Source organism: Calidris pugnax, unplaced genomic scaffold (assembly GCF_001431845.1).
Source record: "Calidris pugnax isolate Ruff unplaced genomic scaffold, ASM143184v1 scaffold38, whole genome shotgun sequence".
Classification (NCBI taxonomy): domain Eukaryota; kingdom Metazoa; phylum Chordata; class Aves; order Charadriiformes; family Scolopacidae; genus Calidris; species Calidris pugnax.
The window spans coordinates 11,410,456-11,437,219 of NW_015090995.1; the positions used below are offsets into that span (position 1 = coordinate 11,410,456).

At 46.0% G+C, this 26,764-nt stretch overlaps 2 protein-coding genes across 7 annotated transcripts in view; both read right to left on the reverse strand.

The window, feature by feature from the left end:
* Positions 1-1,614, reverse strand: part of RAB39B (RAB39B, member RAS oncogene family) — a 7,426-nt gene extending 5,812 nt beyond the window's left edge. The window contains exon 1 of the mRNA XM_014954923.1: positions 1,588-1,614. Coding sequence (XP_014810409.1) covers positions 1,588-1,614 — 27 coding nt within the window. The remainder of the gene's footprint in view (positions 1-1,587) is intronic.
* LOC106895584 (synaptotagmin-like protein 2) overlaps positions 227-26,764 on the reverse strand; it is a 38,413-nt gene continuing 11,875 nt past the window's right edge. For 4 of the 6 annotated variants that reach the window (XM_014955028.1, XM_014955030.1, XM_014955031.1 and 1 more), the window contains 14 exons: positions 23,945-24,038; positions 22,377-22,470; positions 22,133-22,226; positions 20,386-21,507; positions 18,978-19,076; positions 18,191-18,282; positions 17,655-17,756; positions 15,568-15,737; positions 14,661-14,763; positions 13,849-14,010; positions 13,028-13,106; positions 12,383-12,482; positions 11,256-11,461; positions 8,137-10,512 (listed from right to left, as the gene is read on the reverse strand). In XM_014955028.1, coding sequence (XP_014810514.1) covers positions 10,367-10,512; positions 11,256-11,461; positions 12,383-12,482; positions 13,028-13,106; positions 13,849-14,010; positions 14,661-14,763; positions 15,568-15,737; positions 17,655-17,756; positions 18,191-18,282; positions 18,978-19,076; positions 20,386-21,507; positions 22,133-22,226; positions 22,377-22,470; positions 23,945-24,038 — 2,663 coding nt within the window. In that variant the 3' untranslated portion in view covers positions 8,137-10,366. Of the gene's footprint in view, positions 505-561; positions 944-6,782; positions 6,925-8,136; positions 10,513-11,255; positions 11,462-12,382; positions 12,483-13,027; positions 13,107-13,848; positions 14,011-14,660; positions 14,764-15,567; positions 15,738-17,654; positions 17,757-18,190; positions 18,283-18,977; positions 19,077-20,385; positions 21,508-22,132; positions 22,227-22,376; positions 22,471-23,944; positions 24,039-26,764 lie in introns of those variants that run through there. The other 2 variants (XR_001413450.1, XR_001413449.1) reach the window with 2 other exon arrangements.

Below are 26,764 nucleotides of genomic sequence, written 5' to 3' on the forward strand. Positions count from 1 at the left end.
GCCGGGAGGAGCCGCCACCCCCGAAACGCGGCGGCTGCGGGAGCCGTGCGGGGCGGGGCGGGGCGGGACCGTGCGGGGCGGCCGGGGGGAGACCGCGGCTGAGCGGAGCTCCGGGGGCTGAGGGGACACGCGGCTGAGGGGGTCCCCGGCGGCTGAGGGGAGCCGGGTGCAAAGGGGGTCCCCGGCGGCTGAGGGAGCCGGGTGCAGAGGGGGGCCGTGCGGAGCGCAGGGCCAAGGGGAGCAGGGGTGCCAGGCGGAGCCCAAGGGTAAGGGGCGCAGGCCGAGTCTGGCCTTTCCCGCCAGGGGCGAGGGGGGAGTTGAGCAGGGCACAAAACACCTTTATGTATTTTAAATCCGAGTCTAATTTCTAGAGAGATCCTCACCACTGTGTTGGGGGCTTCGCTTCCGTTGACATCTAACGCGGGGGGGGGAGCCCAGGTGCTCCTGGCAGGTTTGGAGATGGTCCAGCGCTGCCCTGGGTCACCTGCGCCATGTCAGCCCGGTCTGCAAAGGGACAAAGGTAATGGTAAGGTGTCGTACTGACAGACTCATGAAACCCACCACATCTGCCTGCACAAACACATTTATGTATGTGTGTGTGTGTGTACATATATATATGATGTGTGTACTGTCTCAAAAATGAATACAGACATTAAATACCCAGCAACTTAAATACCACAAACCTTAATGAGCCCATTTTCCCTCTCTCGGCCGGAGTGGGTTCGGGGCTCGGCAGACGCAGCACAGTGCTCAGGACCCTGAGCGGCAGTGAAGGCAGCCTGTACACATACCTGGCAGTGCCAGTCCCGGCTCGGACCAGGATGTCCCCAGACTCAGCCTGTCCCAAACTGGTGGCACGGGGCTGTGCTCGCCTGGCTCCGTGGGGTGCGGCCGAGCTCGAGCGCCTGCCTGCTCAGCACTTGCCAGAGCGGAGTTTTGATCTCTGGAAGGGAAAACGAGCATGTGTATTATTAAAAACGGTGACTAAAATGTGTGCATTAAGTCAGATATTGGAAAAGAGGACTATTGATGCGTTTTCTTATTTAAAACTTACAAAAGTGTTGTTGTTGGGTTTTTTTTTTTAAATAAAGATGGTTTCATTAAAAAGAGCTCCTTCTGCGTGACCACTAATGAAATTAAACACATTCATGGTGGATATTATATTCATTAGATACTCAAAAAAAGGACATTTATATAGGTATGAGCTAGTTAGCCAGCTTGTAAATTGGACTAGGACATTAAAGAGACCGTTTCGAGTCTTGAGGTATAAATGACGAGGAATTTTTTTCAATATTCTTTGAAATACAATATATTTATTAAAAAATAACAACCCCAAAAGATCTTATTTTAACGTACCTCAGGACAGGAAAGAAAACTGATGAGGCACTCTGCACGGCAACAGAAAAATATTAAACCTATAAATCTGAGTTAGCAGTGCATTACCCAGTGACTCATTGCCAGCGATGCTTTGTGGGGATCTGTTGCACTTTATCGTATGATTTCTGAGCGTCCGATGCCCATTAGTTCAAGCCCACAACAGACTGTGGTTTCTCCTCACGTGTTTTCCCCTCTTCCCCATGCACTCACGCACACACCATCGTCCACATTCCCCATCTTCCGTAGGTCTGACCGTGCTCCAGCAGCATAAGGTGCTCAGAAAGACACCCTGCAAATTGACCATCACCAGCATCTCCTGCGCTGGTGGACATCTGATAGCAGCAGCATGAACTACATCTGGGAGCAGTCGAAGCACCCTGGCTGTGAGGAGCCAAGGAGAGCCCCAAGGGGTGGGCTGGTGCCCAGCAGATGCTGTCGGAACTAGAGGAATTCCTGGAGCGTCAGGGACCCGTTTTTCCCAGCAAATAAGCCCGCAGGATCCCGTGATGCAGATATTATTTTCATCTTCCCTGAACACATGCATATAGATGAACACACGCTGCGTGACTAGGCAGCCACGATATTAATTAGCAGCAACTGAGAAGGTAGGAGAAAATGAGATCCTGGGAGAGCCTTTGTTCTGGTACCGTTTTAGCAAATGGAAAATCTGGTGTGTTGAAAGCGAGAGGCAGAGAGTAACCTAGATTTGATGCAAAAGCAGGTTTGCTGGCTGGGGACAGGGCAGCGGGTGCTGGTGAGAAGCCACAGGAGTGTGTTCTCCGACGGTGCAGCCCCCACAGGCTGTCAGCAGCCCGGGATTAGGGGCAGCCCTTCCCGGCTCCTTCCCCTGGGGCCGGGAGTGAGTCCAGAGGAACCTCTTCATTCTCAAACAGGGGTAGAGCTGCCTGAAAATGACCCCAGCATGGGTGAGGGTATGGCTGAACTGGCGCACTCAGGCTGAGCTCTTGCGTCTGCTGGCAGCCCCCATGGGTCCATCCCAGCTCCGTGCAGGCAGCACCGCTGTACAGCCCTGCACTGCGTACAGCCAAACGGGGGTTAAAGCCCTTCCCCAGGGTCGCCTGTGCCTGCAGCTCCTGCACAAGGTGAAAAACATTCACACACCACCACTGGATGTTTTCTTATTTAGGAAATTTATTTTGAGGCGGGAAAGCTGGGACAAAAGGGGGCAAGGGCTGGAGAACAACTCCCTTGCTACTCTGCGCTGCCCATAGTCTCTATCCCAGAGCAAGTACATGAACTTCCTTTTAGCGTTAGATGATGAAGCCCTAAACACATGCTTAGGGGGGGCTTTTAAGAGCCCAGTTCCAACCCATTACATGCTGGCGGGCGGTGAGTGCCACATGTGCTCTGAACAGCAGGAACTGCTGCCATGCAACCCTGCATTAAGAGCCTGGCTGGGGCTGGGCTGGGATGTTTGAAGGCAGGCAGCTCCTCTCGGGCAGGAGCTCTCTGCTGTGAGGCCCAGGCTCACTGTGGCTGGGCCACAGAGAAGGTGCTGAGCCATGGTCAGGGATGGCTAGGGGTCAGAGGTTCTTCCCTCTAAATACTTTGTCATCCAGTTGTAGTTTAGTTTTTCTCCAAAACCAGCCAGTGCCCTTTACACCCCGTAGCTGGCAGCCGGAGGCTGACGCCATCTCCAAGCCCATGGCAGCACTGTGAGGAGCAGAGTGCATCAGCACTGCACACACCATGCAATTTTAATGCCCTTTCAGTTTCCAAGGATACAAAAAACAATCAATCAGACACAATCCCTCGCTGCGGGGCTGGCTGCACGGGAGCTGCCTGAGATGGCCCGTGCCCAGCCTGGGAAGGTGCAGCGACCGCAACACAACAGTGAAACAGAGCACCTGGACCCACAGGCTGACACCCCTGGCTCTCACAGGTCTTATATCCCAGCCCCACTTGCAATGGGGCTACTCATCACGGCAGAGAGAAACAGCACACAAGCAGAGCCCCGCGAGTGTACACTACCAAACAGGCCAGAGACCCACTACTTACTGAAAGCAGCAAGGGCCACACACCAGGGTAGTGGGAGTTCTGAGAACGGGGCTAGATAACCACACGTTATCCAGCTATAGCTATTTATTAGCTGGTTCCAAAAAACATCACTGTTAAATTAGGCCTGTCCAGGAGCTGTGACACAGAGAGAGATGACACTGTTGACAGATCACACCCATAACCTGCTAGCTGATGCGTGCCACTGTAAAACCCAGGACGGAGGGAAGGTATTAAGCGAATTAATGTTTATTATTTATCTGATGCCCACAGTTAGTCAGGGTGGTGCAGACAAGCGTAAAGCCAAGGGCACCACATGGTGCTCAGAAACTGACAGCCCAGCTGACAGCAGGCACTGGGAGCGTAATTTAGGACTTTGTGACCAGGTGACAGCCTTAGAGCCTCCAACAGCAGTAGCAGGAGGGAAGCACAGGCAGGGCTGAATGCCAGGAGGCACATGGTGAAACTTCTGTCCCACCTTGGCTTTTGGCTGGGCTCAGGAGCCTTTTGTAGTGGTGACTTCTGTGGCAGACTGGCAGCCTCTGTCCCCAGGAAATTTGTCTAACCCCCCTCCCCAAACGCCAACCTGTCTGCAAAACGTTTTTAGTGAGCAATGGAATATTGCAGACCGGTATGGCAGCTCCAAGCATCCTGGCTGGGGTCCCAGGGTTGCAATCCGCAATGGAATACTGCAGACCAGTATGGCAGCTCCAAGCCATCCTGGCTGGGGTCCCAGGGTTGCAATCCTGCAGAGGTACCACTGGTCCCCCAGTGTCACACTGGGATCAAATCAAAAGCAGTAGAGCAGACACAGGTTTGATAAATATAGTCATGGCTGAGTGATGCTGGCTGTCTCATTAATGATGCCCTGTAATATAGGGACAAATTACCTAAATGTCTCTCCTACACAAGGTGCCCAGGCTCCTTCTGTAGCCAACAGGAACATCTTTAGAGCTATTTATCCCACTCAGCTTGATGGGATGAACCATCCTCCACCACTACCGCTCACTCCCTTGGCCATAGTGGAAGGAGGGGTCCAGCACAGAGCAGCTGCCCTGCCTCAGACAGCTTGAATTGCCCCATCCCCTGAGCAGGAGGCTCTGCCTGCTCCCAAGGAGTTTACCACCACCAGAGTGACCAGGCTGCAAAGCCAGTCAGGATCTGTGCCAGTGGGAGAATGTGGGAGAGACACAAACGCAGAGAAACTTCAAAATAACCAGAGAGGCCTTTCGAGTCAAAACCAGCGCCCCAGGGCAGTGTTAGCATTTGCTTTGCAGCCTGAACAGACAAGGAAGATTAAACTCTCATACAGTGTGATCCACATGGGTGGATGTGCACAGGGGATAAACTTGTCCCTGCATCCCTGCAAGTGACAGGGCCACCCTCTGGTGCCACACAGCACCCACACAACATAGCCTCCAGCCCCATGGAGCAAGAGTCAGGTGGGTTTTTGAAGAGATGTAAAACATTTACAAAACGTTTCCCTGTGACAATAAATTAAACGTCAGCTCATCACCATGGGATAGTTTACTCCAGATGCAGCTCCCAGTGTCTTATTTCAGATCATGATCACATTAAAATGGATATGGGTTGGCCAGTCGAAAAAGGGGGGCTCCCATCAAGAGCTTGAGTCTGCCTGAGTCTGCCTGAATCCAAGAACAGATTCTCCACTGGGAATATTATGTCCTTGTAGCTGTTCAAGTCTTCCCAGGAAGGGAACAAGATCCGCTTAGAGCAAATAGAAGCCATTACAATCAGGATAAATTAGTAATGGTGAGTGGGAGAGAGAGGAGGAGAGGAAAAGAGGTTATTGTGATTTTTCTTCCTACAGAGCGGGTGTCTGAGCTACTTACGCTGCCAGAAAACAGCTCCTTAGCTTCCCCTCCAAGTCCAGAGCTCAGACTGCTTGCCTACAGCTCAAGAGCTACTTTGGATTGTTAATAACTAGCAGGATGGCATTACGGGTTGTTAGATGCATGAAATCTGATTTCTGTTCCTACTGGTAGTGTCTCAAATTTAGCAGCAGCACAGGCAGGTCTGCAGAATAAGAAAATGCAAAATACACTTGCGCTGTTCAACACCACTAAACACATGCCTTTTTATCAGAAGCTGCAATGCCTGTTGAGGACTATTTGTGCAGGTCTTTAAGGTGCTGCAGGGGGTAGGACTGTGGCTCTGTATATTTCCCATACAAAATACAGAATGCCAAGTATTTTGCTAAACTCTGGCTGCAGTCCTGGAAAAAAAAGGAAAACTGACCAGCAGAAGTGCCTTCATACTCAGGATTCATTCCTTTCCTCGGTGCTGTATATTTTCCATACAAAATACAGAATGCCAAGTATTTTGCTAAACTCTGGCTGCAGTCCTGGAAAAAAAAGGAAAACTGACCAGCAGAAGTGCCTTCATACTCAGGATTCATTCCTTTCCTCCTAAAACAATCTATTAAAGCAGGGCTGGCTTAGCTAGTTTGGGTCACCACAGCCCAGAGACAAGTCCAGCCATACTACAATTTTACAGCATTTTAAAAAGCAAATATCTCCCTGCTTAAGTACCTACGCCAGGTGGCTTGCAGGGAAATGACTGCACCACCACCAGCCCCTCTCCAGCAGGGATGCTAACCGAGCCCTCCAGCATGACCCTGGTGTGACCAGCAAGCCTGGCAAGCTCAGACCCTGCTCCTGTTTGTCATTTTTTCACTCCTTGCAGGACACTGCCAGCAGACACCTTCACCCAACTTCATTCAGATTTCACTATCTGACATGCAGCATTTCAGCTGAGTACATGGAAAACTAATGCAAAAGCAAAACCAGTCTAGGGCTGCTGAACTTCTGTAGGGCTCCTGGAGGAGACACTTCCAGCTCTTCACCATGTCCATCCCTCTCTCGGAAGAAAAAGATCTCATACAAGCCATTAATCGTAATTTCTCCATAGGCCTCCTGGAGGCCAATGCTCAGTTTCTGTGCTGCTCTGAGCTGACTCAGCAACCTCCAACCAACCAATGTGTTCAGAAGGGTGGGAAAAGCTGGCCACCACCCCAAAAGTGGGAAAGGCCACCTCAGAGTTGCTTGCTCTTGCTCAAACCTCATTGCTACAAATCAGCCATCTACTGCTCACAATCGGCCAGGAGCTGGTACTGCAGTACCAAAACACACTCAAGAATCCTCCTGTGGCCCCACAAACTTCACCCTGACCCGCACTGGGAGAGCTGCTCCTTGTGGCACAGCCACCAGTACAGGGAGCATCCCCAAAAGTGCCGCCCCTGGAAAAAAGTGGCTGCTCCTGTCTGACCCCATGGGAAGGGACTTTTGTTCCAAGAGCTTTCCGCAGGTCAGCAGGACCTTGAGCAGCAGTGATGCTGCCAAAAGCAGCACAGCTCCAGTAACACTTACCTTATGGTGTCTTTGCAAACATGCTTTTGCATGGTGCTTTACAGTGAGCTTCTCAATGTCTTCCAACAACCTTTGTGACAGCACTCAAGAGGGACATCTCCTGGGCATCCATTTTAACAGTAACAGCAGATGACCTGGACACCTGAGGGGTGGAAAGTAGGCAGGTGGAAAAGAAAAAGGATTAAGCCATGAAAGATACTAAAGTCCAAAACAGCCAGCTAAAACAATCCAACTTGGTGCTGAATATGCTCACTTTTAGTTATCAGGAACTAACATGTGTTTATTTACTCAGTTTTTATACACCAGTCTATTTGATACATTTTTTGACTTAATTCAACACGCCTGCGAAAATAGAGCATTTCTTATTTTAACAGATCACATATTACATGGGTTTATTTAGCCAGTGCAATTTTCTCCCTGAATCTCCATAGTACTTCAATTTTTTTTCCTGTCTTGGTGAAGGATAAAGCTGAGCAAATATTTAGTAATGGATAATTAATTCAACCACCTCTTTTCCATCTCCTCCGAGACACTCATTCACTGGATGTTGCTCAAGATTCAACAATTCTTTCTTTCTCTTCTTTTGAGTTTCTAAGCTCTTTTCAATAGTTTCTGATACCTGTAATATGAACAGTTTGACACAGGCCACAGATTTTATTTGCCTGATGGGGCAGAAATGCTTTCCAGACTCTTGCTTTCTCTCCTTTTTTTTTGCTTGGAAGGTTCCTGAAAAAAAGTTATATAAATAAGGCACAAACTCAAAGGAAGCACATTCATGCTCAAATGCAGAACACTTGTGGAAAGCAGGTGCCCAGCTGTAGATGCTGAGGTTTGTATTTCATGTTTTGGGGACAGTGCCTGTAACCTCACATTGCCTGGGCCCGCTCAGAGCCCGGGGTCACTCCTGTCTCCAGCAAGAGCTCGGTGGCTGCAGTCAGCCCCCGCTGCGACACTGGTACCCACATGCTCATACTCAGGGAAATGAGAGACTTAAAAACCACATTTACTACATGCATGAAGTCTTACTTTCCATTTGTTTTTTCCTTTTTTTTTGACCAGTTACCACCCAACCCATGTTACCATCAGCACATGCCTATGGGCCCAAGTCTCTGTTAGATGCAGCATTCACAGGCAGCAAATTTTACTACCTCAAATACAGCTGTGTTCAAATGTGCGTGTGGTTTGGCAGCATAATCTTTTTCTCTGATAAACTATTAAATGGCAAAGAAAGCTTCTTAACTTAATCAGGGCTTAATTTAAATAAACAAGTCACCAAAAGATTAACAAAAATCCTCAACGGAATCTGAATGCAAAAATAGTCTGTTCACAAAGTCCTGGGCCAAGTTCATAAAAGCAACCGTGCTGGGATGAAACCGGCCCACTGACACCCTTTTTAGCCTATTAGCACCACCAATGAAAAAGATGCTAATTTGCTGAAACACCAACACAAACATTTCCAGCTCCATTGACGCAAACAGCAGCTTTGGCAACGTCGTCACAAACTCATGTGCTAATACCACACGTGAGGAGGAGGAGAAGGATGAGGAGGAGGAAGAGGTGGGATGACTCAATTTTTGCGATGGAGAGAAGGTAAGGAAGCACTCGGGGTGAGAGGAGGAGTCCTGTGGGTACCCTCCCTGCAACAAGCCATTGCACTGGTGAGCAGGGGTCCTGGTAGCAGGTAAGTTATATGTATGCATAAATATTCACATGTTTAGCACCTAAACAGATAAAGATAATAATTTTAAAACTCTCGTTTTGGGCTCAATATTGTTATTTTATCCCACAAAGGCAATAAATAACCAAACCTTGGTGAACAAAACATGCCAGGATGGAGCCCATGCAAAGTATCTTTGGGCTGACATGCTACATATATATCAGTTCCTTCATTAGATAGTCATTAATTCTGTTGCTCTACAGACTCTTTCTCTTAGTGTTTTCAGTACTATAACTGGTACATTTTCAAGTATTATCTTTTTCCAATTTCAAAACTGTCATCTTTATATTTTCCCATAAAAGCCGCTGATTATCTCCCAAATGTCTTCATTTCATGAAAAAGTCTTGTTATTTTAAGTGTACATTTTTCCATTCAGTTATTCACAACCATCCTTGCTAAGCTCAAAATTTATGCTGAGCTTGAGTTAAATAAAATCAATACATTAAAGAAGAATATGAAAATATTCACAGAGCCAAAATCTAGGGTAGGATAGCTTCAAAAAATATTTCTCCATGACACTTCACCTGCCCTTGGGCAAAAATGTTTCATTTTGACATGACAAAATTTAACACCTCTTTTGCTTGCTTTTTTGTTACTTAGATCATGCTAAAAATAGGTACAAGGACACCAGTTGATGACTAAAGAAAAACATTCTATTTAATCACAATATGTACATCCAAAATAGAAATTACAAAGCTGCATTTCAAAATGCATTCACACCGCCACTCTGCCACGGCCAATGTGCCAGATGCAAAGTCCTTGCAAGCCACTGGCAAGAAGGAAATTCCAGCCCCAGACAACGTGCTGACAGGCACCAGGAGAAAGGGAGAGCAGACGGGGAGCAGGGTGTGCAGAGGCTGGACACCACCCCAGTCACCCTTTGCGTTCATTCACTCCCTACTTACCTCTCCCAACAGCTCCCAACATCTCCTGCGTCCCAGTGTGCTTTTGACCTTTCTTTCCTGACCCGTTGTGCCAGCCTAACACGAGACAGTTTCCTACATCATTATTTCATATTGAAATGTTTTGCACACAAGGCATTTCAAAGGTGCGATTAGGCCCGTTGGCAATGTAACCACATTTTCCATTTGGGCAAGCGCTTTAGTTTATATTGCACTGAAACTGTCCTTTCATAGAGAAACGTGCCTGAGGTCACCGTGGGAAAGCTAAGAAAACAGCCCCTGGCTGCAAAATCCCACACTAGCTGCATCACTTCTCTCTTTCATATTAAAGCAGAAAGAAATTAATACATTGAATTCTTCATTGTTATCCTCCTCAGGTTGATCCATTTTCTGCTTCAAATAGTCCTGTCTTTCTTTAGACTCACCTTGGATCTCAATTTTCCTCACGTTAGAGACGAGTTATCACCAGCGACAAATGCAAAGCTCCCATTCTCAGCCTGTGCTGCTGGTGACTTGGAGCAATTCTACATCAAGTACAAAGTGTACCACTTGCAGGGGAATATGAATAATACCACACTGCTGCTTTAGTACAACTACATCTCTGCACAGAAAAAAAAATAGGCACAAGAAACAGTAAAAAAATAAAAATATCTATATCTCCTTTTCCTTTTGCCACTGTTTCCAGAGCTTAATGCAATGCAAAGATACAGAATATAAATGATTAAATAAAAAGGCAAACTAAGTTTCTTCTCGGTAAAAATCAAGTATAGCCTCAGTTTGGCATCTTCCATGTCCTTTGTCAGGGAATTAATTAGTACTTAACATTTAACACTCCAAAGTGCTGTCCATCAGTTGCCTTATTAACCTGTCACTTGCCAGCCCCGTAGATGGTCTCGATCACCTTGGTGCAGGAAGGTTCCTAATTGCAATGAACACACTCAGCCCTTCTACTGCAGAATAGTATGTTATTTCAGTTTTTTCCTCCCTGCCAGTGAGCGCAGTGGCAGCAATCCCTCAATCCATTCATTGGCAGCCGACATCATCTCCTGCCAAAAGGCCACCTCCTCTTGCGTGGAGTCCATCCAGTCCACAGAGATGCCATAGCTCAAACCTGAAAAGAACAAGAGAACTACAATGTTGGGAGCTACATAAAGAGCTTCTGCTCCATGCAAAAATACTCAATGGGATGGAACTGTTGCAGGCAGTGCCTTAACATGAAAGGTGCTGACTTCCCCTCAGCAAGTTGCACCCTAAACACCTATTCTTCTGCTAATGACCTCCATTTTACAGCAGAGTTCAGAATTAAGTCAATGTAAAAGCCACAAAATGCAAGAACCCTAAACATAACCTGCCACGGAAAATAATATTGGGCTCAGATCAACTAGCACAGCTCACCCTGTTTTTCAAATATTAGTTATTTCTGCTACTAAAGCATTTCAAGGGAGAAGGTGATGAGGACAGAGTCACCAGGTGGTGCTGTCCCACATGGCATTCAAGTTGTCTTCATCTCTGAGCACTCTTCCCTGGGAGAAGCAGCAATAAAATGTTGATGTGTAATGCAGTCTGTTTTCCTGTAACAGCCTAAAAGTTCTCTGATGGACCCAACAAGATTCTTGAGGATGGCCAGACCTCAGAGCTGATGTTGGCAGAAAATGTGGGTATAGAGGACTGCTATCATGGTACCAGGGCCCCCTCCATCCCAAACACATCGCAAGCACCAAGATTCTCACCAATTACCTAGACCCTCCATCCCTTGTTCTCCCCAACGGGAAAATGCTCTGCAACTTCACATTGTACCTTGTGGCTCAGCAATATGGTTAACAGTAGTCATTTGAGGTAAAGGAAATTACTTACCTGTCCCGAGGCCCAGCCTGATTCCTCCAAGGAAATGGTTGGTAAGTTTTTCATGATCCCACACAGTCAGTTCAACACAAGCATCCTTTAGATCCTCTGTATGAAAGCCGTCATATACAATAGTGTGATTGAAAACAGGGTTTGTGTCTCTCTTTATGACTCGGGTCTTTTGATAACTCTTCTTACTGGTGTCTGGAAGCACATAGCTTTGAGAGAAGAAAAAATACAGCATGTAGGATAAAATATCACCTGAGGTTTGAATTGCTCCTACAAAGTTTCTCCGTCTAAAGAAGCCTCAGTTCTGAAGAAAGGAGGAATTGGGTCTCTAGATAAGAAATCTCCATGGATTTAATGTGAAATGTTCCTAATTCCCAGATGAAGCTTTTCTTTTCCAAGAAAATCCATTTGAAAAGCAAAAATTTTCAGAAAAGGGGGTACATGCTTAAAATTTCCTGCTTTTGGCAAACCTTTTTTGCAAACTCACATTTTACAATAAAAATGTCATATTTCTATTTTCACAAATTTTTCAGCACTTTGATGGCCAAGAGGGCACGTCAAAATGGTCAGTTAGGCTTCTTAAGCAGCAAACTTTTAAAACCAAATCTTAAAATCCCCTTAAAAGACTATTTTTTTTTAATATATTTGCAGCACCCTCTGCCCTATAACAGGCAGAACTGATGTTGCAGGCTGCAGAAAACATGCACACATTAAATTCTGGAGAAGATGAAAGCAGGATCCAGCTGTCTGTATGTCAGTCCTGGCAAATCCCTAACAAATTCCCAAACTTTGCACGCAAGCCCATATCAAGGTGAAATTCACAACTTCATGTGAACACACTGGGCCGAGGCACAGGCCCCACGTACTCCTCTCACTCAGATATTACTGAAGCAAATCACTGAGTGAGTCACAGCCAGTGACTGACCAAGAGCTTTATCACAGCAAGGATTTTCCAAATTTGGCCACAAGTTAATAACAAGGGCAATTCTCTCCTACGGAGCCCAAAGCAACCTGAAGGCTTTACAGTAAGGAAGCACAAGTAGGGGACCCTGAGAAAAAAAGAAGAAAACATACTGTTTTGTGGAGGCACAATCCCAGGACCAAAGCCAAGACCATTCTCATGCACTTACCATTTCACAAAGGAGTCAACTCCAGAAGGACGCAACTGCAGCAGGTCCTTGACATCTTTGACCCAAATGTGAACTTCACCAGAGGGAGGATTCTTGGGACCTGCCATTTAGGAGAAGAGAAACACTGTCATGGCCAGTCCTTACAACAGCTTGCAAAATGACAGGCTTCATCTCCAGGGACCTGAGGGTGCAGCAACATGACTTCTCTGTGCACTCACTCCCTCAGGAGCTCTGCACCCTTCTACCTGGGTGCCCCAACACTATTACCAGCCCTACAACGTGCTGGTGCTGCTTTGAGGAGAAGGAACTACTGGGCAAACCCAACCTTGTGCCTGCCCCACTGTAAGCGGGGCTGTGTGTTGCTGTCACCACACCACAGCACCCCACAGTGCTCACAACAGCTGACGAGTTTGAGGTTCTTCAGCCCTTCCTCTCTCCTCAACACTCCCCGATAAAACCAGATGTGAAAATCAGATGTAGGCTGCAGAAAGCGCTATCAAGCACTGCTCGTTGTGCCTTTGTGCTTGATCTCTAAGATCTTGCTCTAATGAGATTACTCTTTAGCCAGCCCTCAAGCAGATGAGGCATTGCAAGTGGTGTGCCTGCATATGGGCAATACTTCTCAAGGCATGAAACACATTTTACCTAGGCTTCCTGGAGGGACATACTTAATAGACAAATTCATCACTCCTCGATGATCCACACCGTTAACAGCAGAAAGGCTCTGAAATAGAAAGAGTTACGATTGACTAAATGAGGGATTGTATAAACATAGCAAGGCAAACAGCTTTTGAGTTCAGTGGAGTGGCACAAATGGACAAACCCAGATTTTGCATGGCTGGGGCAGCCCGTTCTCAGGGCAGCTCCTCTCTTTGTGGCTTTGTTCTCAAATTCAGCCCCTCATAAGCAACAGCCTGAGGATTCAGAGCAAGGCTGCTCTTCCAGACATGTTGCCCGACATAGTTAAGCATCTTAGTTCTGAAAGACAAACGTCCTTTATTTTCTGAAAAGGGATCTCCAATCAGACCACTGAACCCAGAAGCACGCAGGAAGCAGAACAGGCTTTACAAAAAGTGGCACCTGAATATTTACCTCTCAAGGCATCTTCAACTGCATCACCTAGTACTCTGCTGTCTATTTTTAAGGGATGGTCTTTATGTGAGTAGAGAGAGAGGCAAAGTCATGTCAGAGTTTCTGTTGATTAGTGTCAGATCACATTTATGAAAGTGTCCCTGCAGATCAGTCACCAAATAAGATGCAAGAAGGCCTGAGCTCAGGGCACTGAATACTGCACTAACGTGTCCAGGGCTTGTGGGTGTTTTACTGCACTTCCCTAGGTACAATTCAGGCTGTTCTGCTCCACCACACCCCCCAAAGACCTCAGGGGAGTCAGGAAGGACTTCTGCCACCCCCTAAAGGCTTCAGGGCTGGGCTAGGGGGAGGGACTGCAGTTGAGGTGCACTTACTCGGGGCTTCAGTGGGTACCAGTTGAGTTTCCTGTTGCTCCAGTCCCAGCTGGCCAAGTCGATTTCGATCTCTCCCAAGAAACTGTTACGTCCCAGTGGGTCATTGTGCCAAACAGAGAGATTTAATTTCTGGATCAGCAATACCATTTTCTCTATTTTATACTAGAGGAGGAAAGAGAAGTCAGGTGGTTCAAATTTTTCTTCTGCTTCTTTCACAGTCGGAAATAAACTACTCAAAAGCTTGAATAAGCTCTGAGTGAGACACTCAAACCCACTCCACACATGTGCTAACGGACTAGCTCTGCTCTGAACACCTCTTTTTTTGTCCTGCAGCAATACTACTACCCTGACAAAGCTTTTTCTGCTGAGGACAGGGAAACCTAGTGCTCTGTTCATCACAGGGCAAAACCCATAGTCTTTCAAGAATCATTAACACAGGCCCAGGCATTGTTAAATAACCCTCTAGGCTTTGATGAGTAAGATGACATAACAAAAACCTTTCTTACTAGTCCCATACCTTGTGACTGCACACCAGGGAAGAAGAACACTCCTTGCTCTGGCTGAAGACAGCACAGGCTGCAGGTTCCCATCTCATCCAAAGATCACTATGTGTTTTGATATCTTGGGTGCCACACAGATGGGTGCAGAGAAACCTTTAACATCTCTGCCCTCACAAACCCCAGGGAAGAGCAACACAATGCTGGTGGGGGGCAGGTGAAGAAGCCTGGCCACAAAGGCAGGATCTTTCCAGGCCTGACCTGGTACAGCTGCCTGCTACAACACGGGTTTTCAGAGCATATATTTGGTCTTACCCGTAACACCTCATTGTAAATGGGATTCACTGTCCTCTTCTTCACTGAAGTCTTCCTCTTTCCCATTCTAGCTTTGTCTGGGAGCAGGTAAGTTTTAACATACCTGGAAAACAAACTTGAGCTGGATATTGTTCTGTATCACCAAGCTCTAATAAGCAGGCAACACTTGTGAATGGTGACATGGGAACAGAAGACCTGGAGTTGAATCTTTGAAGGCAAAACTAATAGAGAACTAGGATATTAACTTGGTTTGCATGTGAAGTTATAAACAGAACTGGGGATGGGTGGATGCCACCAACATTCAGAACAGGCAGCTGCCTAGGCAATATGGGAAGCCAACAAGGCCATACGTCCATTTTCTGAAATGCTCATAACTATATCATCTCTGTGCATTCAAAATCAGGGTGAAATCAGAGAGGAGGAAAAAGGTGAAATGTCTTTAAGTCTCTCTCTCGGAGTTCAAATTCAAGCCCCTTTTCATCATCTTTCAAAGCAGAGATCACAAACCACTGTACAACTACCATTGTGCCCCTAACAGCACTTCTTCACAGACTTTCTTTTCATATAGATGTGTCTGCATCACCAGCGTTATTACCAAAGTGTATTCACCATGAGGAGATCAAGATTCACATGGATGCAGAAAGAACATATTCCAGTGATAACAGGAACTGTTGGTAGTGATCAAAGCTGTCTCAATCTGTTCAAATTTATGTCTGTGGCAACATATTTATTGATGCCAATGGCTCCAGAACCATCAGCTAGGAAAGTCCCAGCAGTAAGCATGCACCAGAAGTCTGAAGGAAGGAAGAAACCATGGCTTTTAAAAAGAGAAAGCATAAGAAAAGAAATCCTCTAGAACAAAAAATTTAGCAACGTAGAAGTCACATGGCATCAAAGCATCACTCACGGGTCAGATCTGCCTTTCTTCTCATCCACAACAGCCAAGTCCCTGCACTGGGACACATGAACCTGGAACTCTCGGTTCTTCTCATCATAGTCTAGAGCAAACTCCACGGTACCTTGGGCATCCACACTCCCAAAATCGCCACTGTAGACACTGAGCACGCTGCCACTCACCTGCCAGGTGGAAGAGCAAGGTCAGTGCCAATGACACAGGCACCCTCCTGACTTGGTTTCTGGACAAAAATGACCATCTGAAAAGTGCATTCCCAGAGAAATAATCTGCAATTTCAGACCTTGTGTAGTGTGGTGTCCTTGGCACAGAAACGGTACGCATCTGTAGCTGTACTTGAACAAGCAAGGGAAAGGGAACCTGAATAAGGGTCTCATAAGGATGTGCTATCCTAGACCACGACTTAGAAGCACTATTTTCCTGAATGTTCAATAAACGCAGAAGATTTTTCACCTCTAAACCCCATGACTTTGAGAAGCAGTCAAATATTACTGGGGGGGAGGCACACAAATGTTTTCCCTTTCCCTATGCTTACAGTACAAACAGCTGCTATCCTGATCCAGTCTCATCACTGAGCAAGAAATATATTGAGACAACTGAACTTGAACTACCTGTACATGAACATATTATTTCTGGTAGATATAGTCACACAATTCTCAACCAATACTTAAAATAGGTTAGTAAGAACCATATCAGACTAGAAATATAGGAAAACTATCTTGTTGCTTGCTCACAACGTGTATGGAGCTGGACAGAACAGAAATACATATAACCCCTGTCCTGAAGAGCCACTGTCCCACCAGAGGCAGCCTGTGTTCATCTACTTGCCACAAAGGCACAGCAAAATGATGTTTCTACAGGTATAAATCGGGAGGCAGGCACCCAAGAGTCATGTGCTTTCCCAGAACAAACTGCATTTCCTCATAGGCCTTGGAGTTCTTTTTCAAGGTTTTGCCTTTCACTGGTAGAAAGCGATGAAGCAGAAACAAAACAGCTCCAGAAAGATGAGAGAATTTTCTGTTGCACTAATCACTGAAGATTCCTGAAGGGATAACATGAAAGCTAATGCTGTTGACAAAGCAAATAATTAACCCCCTTGGCACTTTTCTGTGGTACAGCCATGAACATTTATCAAACAACTTTCCTAGTAATTAACTCAATTCTTCTCTGTCTTCCCCTACTTCCTTTGGTTCTGAACGTCTTACCACTATATCCTACAGGAACCTGCTAAGCATCTCCCTCTCAGTCCTTGGAGCTGCACAGACCATCCCAACAACATACCCCACCAGGGAATCCTGAGTGAGATTTTCAAGAATACCTGTATGACTTGGACACAAAAGGCCCATTTATGGCTCCCAGACTCTCCAGACTAGGAGAAGGACTCATGTGCCCTAATGTTTAAGGATATTTTTATCATCTTTATCTACATTCATGACCTTTCCCTACCAGCTTTGCTTCAAATATATTCTTCAAATCTCACATATACACCTTGGAGAAAGCTCTAACAGTAATACAGCAAATTCAAGCATATTTAAGCAGCGTCCCCCCAAACCACTGTCTCTAAGGAATGTTTTAAAAATGCTCAACTAAACACTCTTAGTTCTTTTCAGCTTTCCTTAGAAGTTGAAGCTCTAAATCATGCTCTTGTGCTGCAGCTCGAATTTGCTGATACAGTGAAGGATGAGCTTGCAGAGGGCACTCGTCTGCCATCCCAGCTCTCTTGGAGCTGGACCACAAACATGTCACTCAATAGCTGTGTGTCTCACCTGCCCACCTAGAAAAAGCTCCCCCTCTCTTCTGCACGCTGCCAGCCTTCAGAGCACCCCCACTTCAGAGTGGGGGCTATCACTTACTGTGAATTTGTCTAACAATGATCCAGAGGGTCTCTAATTTGAGATGGTACCTGGAGATACTCCTTTAACGTAAGTAAGTAATTAACCATCACCGTTCTTTTAATAACGTACCATGCAGAAACCAACAGGATGCTCCGGGGGCCACATCATCATTATCAGCCTAAATGCAGCATCACTGCATCTGACTGAGAAACCCTATCTAGCGAGATGTGCGCATTAAATACCTACCGAAGAGACAGATGCCATGTCGGACGAGTGGCTGCCAATGCTAGGCGTCTTTTTGTGCTTGTTAAACTGGAAGCTGATTTCTGAAGCCGTGTCTGATTCAGTCTGCTCAGAAAATAACAAGCATCTTAAAGCTCTGCCGTATGAGCACTTTGCAACACTACAGAGAAAAACCAATAGCTCAGCAGAGTCCCATTAAGCAGCGATCAGGTTAGGAGAGCGGAGGAGAATGCAGGGAGTCTCCCCAGAGGCATTCCCTCCGACCGGCAGCGAACGTCATCATTAACTGCCTCCAAACAGAGCCTGGGTTCTTGGGAAGGAGAGGGTGGTTTGAGACAGGGAAATACTAAAACTCGTCCAGGATAGAAGGGTTGGTTCAGGTTATTGGGGGCTTTTTTCTTAAGGTTTTTCTGATTTATTTATGGCATAACCAGGGCATGCTCTAAAGCAAGTACTGTCAGTGTTCGGGAGAAACACTCTCATGAAACTGACAGAGATGCTGTGAACATTATTCCAGCCATTTCTGGCACCTAGCCTACCTCAGACAACAGGAGAGGAGAGGATCTGCTCAGGTCTTTGACTCTTTCAGGTTCAAGAAACTGATGAGGTATCAAATGAGGTTTATTGTATGCTGCAGGTACAAACAAAAAAAGGCATCAAGATAGCTTGTCACAGAGTGAGGAAAATATAAGAAAGTCACAGGTTTGTTTAAGGGCATAAGGAAGGAGGAAAAGCTTGTGGGACGCCCTGGAGTTCCACTCACTTGCCCCACCTCTGTCATCTGCCATTGAAGTTGCCCCTCCCCAAAACAAAAACTGCCAGCTAACCTCTTAAAGCTATTTCCAATGTGTTTTCGCTCAACGTGTGGGAGTGTGCAAACTCCCTCTAGTGGCTAATTTAATTAACTTATTAGCCTAAGGATGTGTATCTTGTTTGCACCACTTTGTGTAAATTTAATTTAGACTAAGCCCATACAGATCTGCCTCCTTGTCAAAGAAACCAAACATGCTCACATTTCCACCTCGTAGAACACTGCCCTGTACAACAGAGCAGTACTTGCCGAGGGAAGAGGAGAGCTTCTTGACAACCCTTTGAAGCCCCCGTGTTTTTTGCTGAAGACACTGAGTAATATACCATCCATCTAGCTGCAATTTCCTGGCCCTGAATTTCATTTTAGGCACTATAGGCTCTCTAATTTGATGATGAAACAATATATCATTTTCCTTTTCTGGTATATGCACAAAAGCACCAGGGATGCAGAACTCGGTATAATATGTTACCTTCAGGGAATGTAAACCAAAAAGGAGAAAAAAAGGTGTTACTCACTCTCTGTTGTTGTGTAAATGTTCACCATGCTCTTTGCAAGATTAATGCTATTTGCTCGGGCCAGTGCCTGAGCAGCAGGAGAATGATCCCCATCTTCCTCTGGAATACATGAAAAGCCAAATCAACATGGTAAATAAACACAAAGGGGCAGTGTGTCAACAAGCACGTGTGTGTGTGTGCCTCCCCTGACTTGTTCACTCTGCTCAGAGCACGTTGCAGTTACGTTGCACAGGGCTGCTTTCAAACCATCAGGGCACTTTAATGTTTCTCCCTGAGAAAAACTCTTCACACTATGATGGGAAATGTAAACACTGGGTTAGCCCAGTCCCTAAAACAGACCAGCCCTTGCAAAGAGCTTCCAGTGCAACACAGCCAGCTTTTACTATCAACCTGAAATGAACGCAGTAATAAGGCAAAAATCCTGAGAAATATAAGAACGCTCTGGTACAGAAAGGAAACGTTTATGTTTACCTGAAACGCAAGTCAGGATTTTCATAGAAATGTTGACAGGTAGGAAATAAACCATGAAATGACAGAGTTAAAAATCAAAATCAGATGAGTCTATGGAAAATCCTCTCAAATAGGTCTTATCCGGGTACATGAGGACAGGAAATCTAAAAAAAAGAGGATAGCAAGCTCTCTCTTCCTAGGTCTTTGCTCGGCAGACAGCGAAGCCGTGGGCAACCAGAGCCCACATGTAAAATGAATTGCAATTAACAATAACTTTTGCTCATACTAACATTCACTACAAGAGCCTGTCAAACCCAGAGAGAGACCGATGAAGTGGTGACTCTATTGACACCACCATGGTATCAGAAGCCAGAAAGATCAGACTCTGTGTTCAGCCCACTATGGTTGCAGTTTAATATCCAAATTCGCTTGTGGATTCCCAAAAGACCCAAAACGTAATTGAAACATTGCTGTACCAAAGTAGCATAACAGCTCAAGTATTTATTAAACATTTTCCTTCACATTTTGTTTCTTCTATTTGTGTCAGACTTATCTCTACAAGGACAAAGAATTTTTCCAGCCTCACATTTGAAGAAAGTACAGTCTTCCCAGAGAGTGAAATAAAGTAAGTTCCCATGACCTGTTGTAGGTAGTGCTAAAGAAACAGAGGGCTGTCCCAAGCTGAGGTGCTGGCTGGTAAGGCTGAGGGCTGGAAGCAGGGGGGAAGGCAGGGGAACAGGGTGCTGTCACCTTTTACACTCACACTGTGCTACACAAGATTTGTTTCCAGAGCTGCTGCTAAACATATTCCACACACACTAACTCTGTACAAATTGCAATATAGGATAAATGGACAAATGAAGAAAATGTGCAAAATGCAGAAGGGCCAGGGAAGAAAACAGGCTTAGGGATGACTCTCTATTGGGATTTCACAGGGTGTGGTTACAGCCCTCAGTACCTGAGTAAACAGCCGAGTCTGTTCCCTGAACAGCTTCTCTCTCTGCGGCTGCTTCACCGGCTGTTGCCTTGTCTGACGACTCACACATTTTTTCCTCAGGTAGCTCTCCATTTATTTCCATGTTGTCATGAGTGCCCAAATCAGATTTTTCCTCTTTCTCATCATCGCTTTCACCATCTGTAAGCACAGGCTCGATGAGTATCTGCACCCTGCTCGCCAGGGATTTCGGTGCGTGCTTGCGCTCTTCTGCCACCATCAACTCGTCCGTGGGCGTCTCTGGCTCCAACGTGCTGCCAGACACTTCTTTGGTAGGCGACTTGATTTTGACGGAAGGCGCACGCACAGGCAATCTGGATTTCTTGGCGCAGTGCTGTGCCATCTTCTCTTCTTCTGGCATCGGTGGCTTCCCATTGCTTTCACTCAGCGAGTCACTTCTTGTAACCAGGCCACCTTTGCTCTTGGCATATGTGGACCTAGGAACGATGGAAACTGAGCCCTTCCTTGCAGGGGCTACATAGCTTGGTTCTTCTTCACCAGAAGACAAGGTTATTGTCCTTTTGTAGGGGGTTCTTGTTTTGATGAAGGTGTCAGGCTTTTCTTCGCTGTCCTGGCCTTGCCCAGACTGCACGGAGAGCGAGCGGCACAGCTTGAACTGCCTACCATCTGCTTCCACAGAGTTCGGGTCCTCCGACGTGTTTCCCACCTTCACAGAGTCTGCCCCCTTCTCCCAGAAGTTCTTCAAGTTCTTGAAGTGTTCACGATCGAGACCGATATCCTCCTCTTTGTTACTCATCGATGAGATTGTATAGTTCACTCCTTGCTTCACAGCCTGGCTGCTCTCCCCCTCTGGAGTCAGTGGTCTGGGGCTTGCCAGCAGCTCTCTCTTTGCAAGGCTGCTCTCTGCCAGCCCCACGTGGTTCCCAAACTGCTCGGATCTGGGGAAAGTTCTGCTTGGTTTCCTCTTAACTGGTATCTTGCTGGGAGTATAAGTTTCTTCGGGTGGAGTTTTTGGCCCCATTGTGGTGCCAGCGGCCCCATCAACAGCTTCTGCTCCAGCTGCACCGCTGGGCTGAGGCACAGAATCCTCTGAAAGCTTGGTGTGCAATGGAGATACTCCATGACCTACAACGACAACAAATGCTCACAGCCTGTCCCATCCCATCACATTGTATTTCCCTGGAAAGTCTGGGCTGCAGCTTCTCAAAGAGAAGCCAGGGGGAGTTTCCAGAAACAATCAATATGTTCCTAACTCTTCCCCATTCTGAGACTCTAGCAAGCCCCCTTCCCCCTAAAGAAAGCCCTGAAAATGCCAGCCCTTCTTACTGCATCAGGACATGGAAAAAATCCACTGAGCTCTAAATTGCTGCTGTGAGCTGGTGATTTGTTTGCAGCTTTGCTTTCAGTTTGACAGCTTTCCTACTGGCTATTTGCTATGTACCAAAAATACACTATACATTCAAGGCAGAAAAAAGAAGGTGACTTGGATCTGTGGGTTAAGGAATTGTGAGCCAAGCACTCAGTTTAAAACATACTGAGAGCCAGGAGAAGTTTTAGTAATTGTATTTTATTTTCTTGGTCCCTGCTGCCTTGGCCATAACGCATACAAATGTTGGCGGCCTGTTCTTGCATGGCAAGGTAACAAATATTCTTTGTTATTGATTTGTACATACACAAAAAAGCATCTAATCTCTCAGTGTTTGATGTTGAATAACAAAAGTACCAATGGCTCACTGAACAAAAACCTTACCTTTTTTAGATAAATGCAGGCTGTTTGGTGCAGCCACAAATGGACTTGTTCCTGTGTCACTCTCTGAGGAGGAGACATCATGTATACTGGATCTCTGAATGGAAAACAAATGCTATCAGCGTATGTCAAATGGCAAGACTGGAAGAATGTATTTTATTTGAGCGCAGGCACAGGGGCAGGCAGCCTGTGGAGCCCCTGTGTGAAGGAATAAGGAAACAAAGCACAGAGGCTGTGCCCACACTACCTTATGTGATGCAGGCAGCGGGACAGGAAGTCTTGGCTTTGGTTTTGGCAAAATTTTACGCTCCTCTGCAGTATCATGAGCAGGTATGCTGAATCTGTGGGAGAGGAGAAACATCTGAGCAAGGAGATAAGTGGTAGCTATGTGCCTGGCAGGGTGATCAGGCAGTCTTCAAAGCCGTCTCAGTTCTGCTCAGCTACTTTGCCACTTTTATCTACTGACCCAGCCCAACATCAGGCTGTCCAGAGCTGGCGCCTTCATTTCTTTTCTCCATTATGGCTAGAAGGACTGGGGAAGATGTTAAATGGCCTGAACCTGGAGTAAGGACAAGTCTCCTACTGTAGTCAGCACAGAGCTTGCTCCGTAAAAACAACTAGGTTTATTCAGACTTTATCTGTCTGGGAGAAAATTGTGGGGGAAAACACAGGAAGCAGCAGTGCCAGAAAAGCCCAAGAGCCATGCTGGAGAGAGATGCCTTTCCATGCTGAGGCCCAGGGAGGAACAGGCCACACCTCCCAGTTCAGGCCAAAGGCACAACCAGATTGACCGAGGACTTAGAAACTACAGGAATTATTATGACAACAATGGTTAGGGCAAAACTATAGTACAGGATATAAATCTTTATGTTTGGAATACAAGTTAATCACTAACTAACTGCCTTGTAAATAAATGGAAGAAACAAATATCACAGGCAGTTTACCTGACTGTTTCTACCATCTTTGGGAGTGCCTAGAGGTGGCTGCTCTCCAGATGGAGAATGGCAGTCAAGATTGTGAAATTTCATACGGGTATGCTTTGTGCTTAGGGCTGAATGAGAAAAACAAAGGAAGCTTATCAGGATTTAATCAACCCCCCCAAAACCCAAAATCCTTCATTAAGCAACATCCAATGATCAGCTGCAAGAGGTCTGGAAGTGCTGTCAAGCTTCATATTTAATATTTAACTGGAGCAATTGCCACCTGTGAACAATGAATCCTCATTCTGCTGACAAAAAATTGCAAATGAGATGGGAACAACAATAAATGAATATATGAGTATTTTAATGGCTTCTACATAGCCCATGAATATTGAGTAAGGTCCCCTATTTGTTCTTTGGAATGCTTTTGGTGGGTGTTTCTGCTCAGTCAGAACAATGTGAAATCCTACCAAGCCCTGATGGAGAGTGCTGAGCACTGGACACAGAGGTTGGCACCAGCAGGAAATGAGCAGTTTCCTCAAACAGTTCATTTTGTTAGTGTTTCTCCATGGCAAAAATTAAACAAATAAAACCATAATTACTTTTAAAAACTAACTAGAATATCCTGACATTAGAGACAGCTTCCATTTTACTGACCCCTTATCAAATCATGCATGAAAAGACCTTCCTGGGATAAGCACATTAGCACTTAGTTATTGGGGGAGGATTGATATTCTGACAATTCCTGGAAAATGGATTTTAAAAATATCCTATATAACCTATTACTTATACAGTCTCGGAAACTCAGTTAAAGACCAGGGCTTCATGGGTAGCATTCTATTTTCATTAGAAGTAAGAGCAGCAGCCAGAGCATTGCAGGAGCAGCAGCAGTTACCTCTCCTCGCCTGCGCCAGCAGCGTGCTCGGGGAAGGCAGGGCTCAGGACAGCTTTGCTTTCCAGACCCGTCCAGATGTGCTCGGTGGCCTCATCTGTAATTTAACAGAGACAATTGAGAAATGACATGTATTTAAACTTGTAATGGCCAGTGTGTTTTGTCTGGGGGAAGAGAAGACAATGAGTGCCACCAGCACAAACCCTGAAGATTTAACAGAAGACGGCCCCAGAGCAGGATCGCTTGTGGTCCCTACGTGGTAAAGGCACCTCCAGACCCCATGGGTCCAGGAGCCCAAAGGGGGCTGCCTAACGCCCGACTCACGCCAGGAGCTGTTCTACCACTGGAAACCTTCACAGGATGCTGCTCTGGCTGTCAATAAAGTTAATCCGTACCAGGATTTAAATTCAGCCATTTCCTGTTTTGACTCAAAGTCATCCGATCTTGGCAAACAAAGGAGGAGGCCAATACAGTTAATGAGGAGATCCCTGTTGTTTTTACTGGCACAAGGCTATGTCTTCTAAGCTCTCAAAGACCCAAAAGAAAGAACAATAGAAGACGGTAATCTTTAGAGCTGCCTGCCAGGGTATAAAGTCACATTAGACATTTTGCTGGCAAACAGGCTTTCTTGCTACTGCAAAACCAAAAGGATTAAACTCTCAAACAGCAATGAAAAACTAGTCTGGTCAACAAGATCTGCACATATTTATTCACATGCAGCTAGGTCTATTTTAAAGAGTAAATATACCCATTACAAAAATTGCCAAATCTCTTTAGGATATGTTTCATTACACAATACAATAGAATCAGAAGCTCAAAGGATTCAGATGTGACATTAAATAATACAGCCTTGCTTGTTACCTGGTTAGAAAACTGCACTAAGCCCAAGGGAAGAACAGTCCTACAGACGGGCCGTGATATCCATGTCAGCTTGCAGATAACAGGGATATCCCAAGAAGGAGCTTCCTTCCCCCTTGCCTGTGCATCCCCATGGAGAAAAATGCTGCAGTCCCAACTCTTCCTCCCCATCCAGTGCCTGCCCTGTGGTGCGGGGGACCACAGCAGGCACTGCTCAGGGATGTCTGTATTAGGACCACATCTCTGGCACACCCAAGAGATGGCAGCTGGGTGGCCCTGTGGTTTTTGCAGTGGTGGGAAGTTGGGGAGTAGCTCCTGCTGGAAGACAGGAGTCTGGCTGTGTAAGAACAAGCTGGTTTTAGAGAGCACATTTCTGAGAGAGGGACTGCATTCTGTGAATGTGGAACATCATTTTGGGAGTGACAAGCTGTGGCATGGCAAGTGCTGGCCACATCATGTGCAGACATTGGAAGGCACACTAGCATGCTGAAGAGCATTTATTTATACAGTGAGCCACATCCTCCTCTTCTGCCCCAGACCCAAGGGAGGGAGATGCCAGCAGGTAGTTGCACTGGAAGTAGAGGAATGAAACACAGAGCTCCCATGTTTTCCCTCTGCCTGTCATGGCTGAAAAGACTTCAACAACCACCGACTGCATTAATTTCTCACCTCATTTCCACTTCCAAAGGCATTGCATCATATTTGCTTTTCACTGACACTTCCCCCTTCAGACAGAGCTCCCCCCTCCCAGCTGCCAGAGGTGTTCCCTTCCTCCCATCCAGATCACTGCCCTTCACAATGGCTCAGCCACTGACATAGCTACACCTGGCTTCCATAACCACAATAGGTTATCAGTACATTATAATCTATCAAGACAAGCAAAATTCCCTTGCTAACTTTAGGATGAGACAGAATAAGCAGCAAATTCCAACAGAAATTAGTAGTGGCCTGACCAGTTTAACTCGTCCATACATGTATCTATATACATACGTATACAGCCACTCCTGCTCTAACAGTTTAGTTGCTTCACTCGTTTCCTATCACTCTAAAATGAAGACACTCAGCACCTGGGAAAAGTCCAGCTAGCCGTGCCATCAGTGCCAACTTGCCCTGCTGGGTGGATAAAATGGTCTCTCTCCTAGACAATTTTTAGCTCCCATCCATTGCATACAAGCTCAAGAAGTTATCACCAAATTCATCCATCTGTGCTGCTCTGCAGGTTGTAATTTAAATATAGGGTATCTATCTATTTTATAGATTTATATTACTGGTGATTACTAGTGTTTTCTATTGTAATCAATACCAACTGTGAAGACCCTTAGGGGTCCACACAGCCCTGCCTTCTGAAGGTTAAAACCTTCCTCCAGAAAAGGTCATGGCATTTTCCTGTGCAGGCACCAATTTCCACCCCTCCTCAGCCTGTTTACCATTACCATGCAGAGAGAATGGCAGCAATTGTCTCAGCGGGCTTTTCCATGCAGGAATTTTCTCATTTCACTCCCCAACACAATCATCAAAGACTTATATTAGGATTAAAAACCCTGGAGTTATGAAAATATTACATTGATTTGGCTAAATGAACACGCACCCCTTCATCACCTTGAAAGCCAACAGAAAGTGAATGACTCTGATCTTTCTAGGAGAAGAAAAAAAAGTGTCAAGAAGGCAATCAAAGGCCCTTATATCATATACTGCGAATAGAAGGTGAGCTGCATGGCCAGGCTGTTTGTAGACGGGTCTCACCCTTGTTCCCTGGTGGGCCAAGTGCTGCTCTCTCCAGTGCAATACTCTTGCCGACAAGCCAGTGAGAGAAGCACTTGCCCTCTCATGTGAAGGGAGGCAATCTACACAGTGACCACTGCAGGAACGGAGCACACAACAGGCAACAGCAAAGTGAAAATACCAGCTGCAGAATCTTGATCCTCAATCACTGCTGTAAAATGGCCGCAGGAAAAGTAAGAGGAA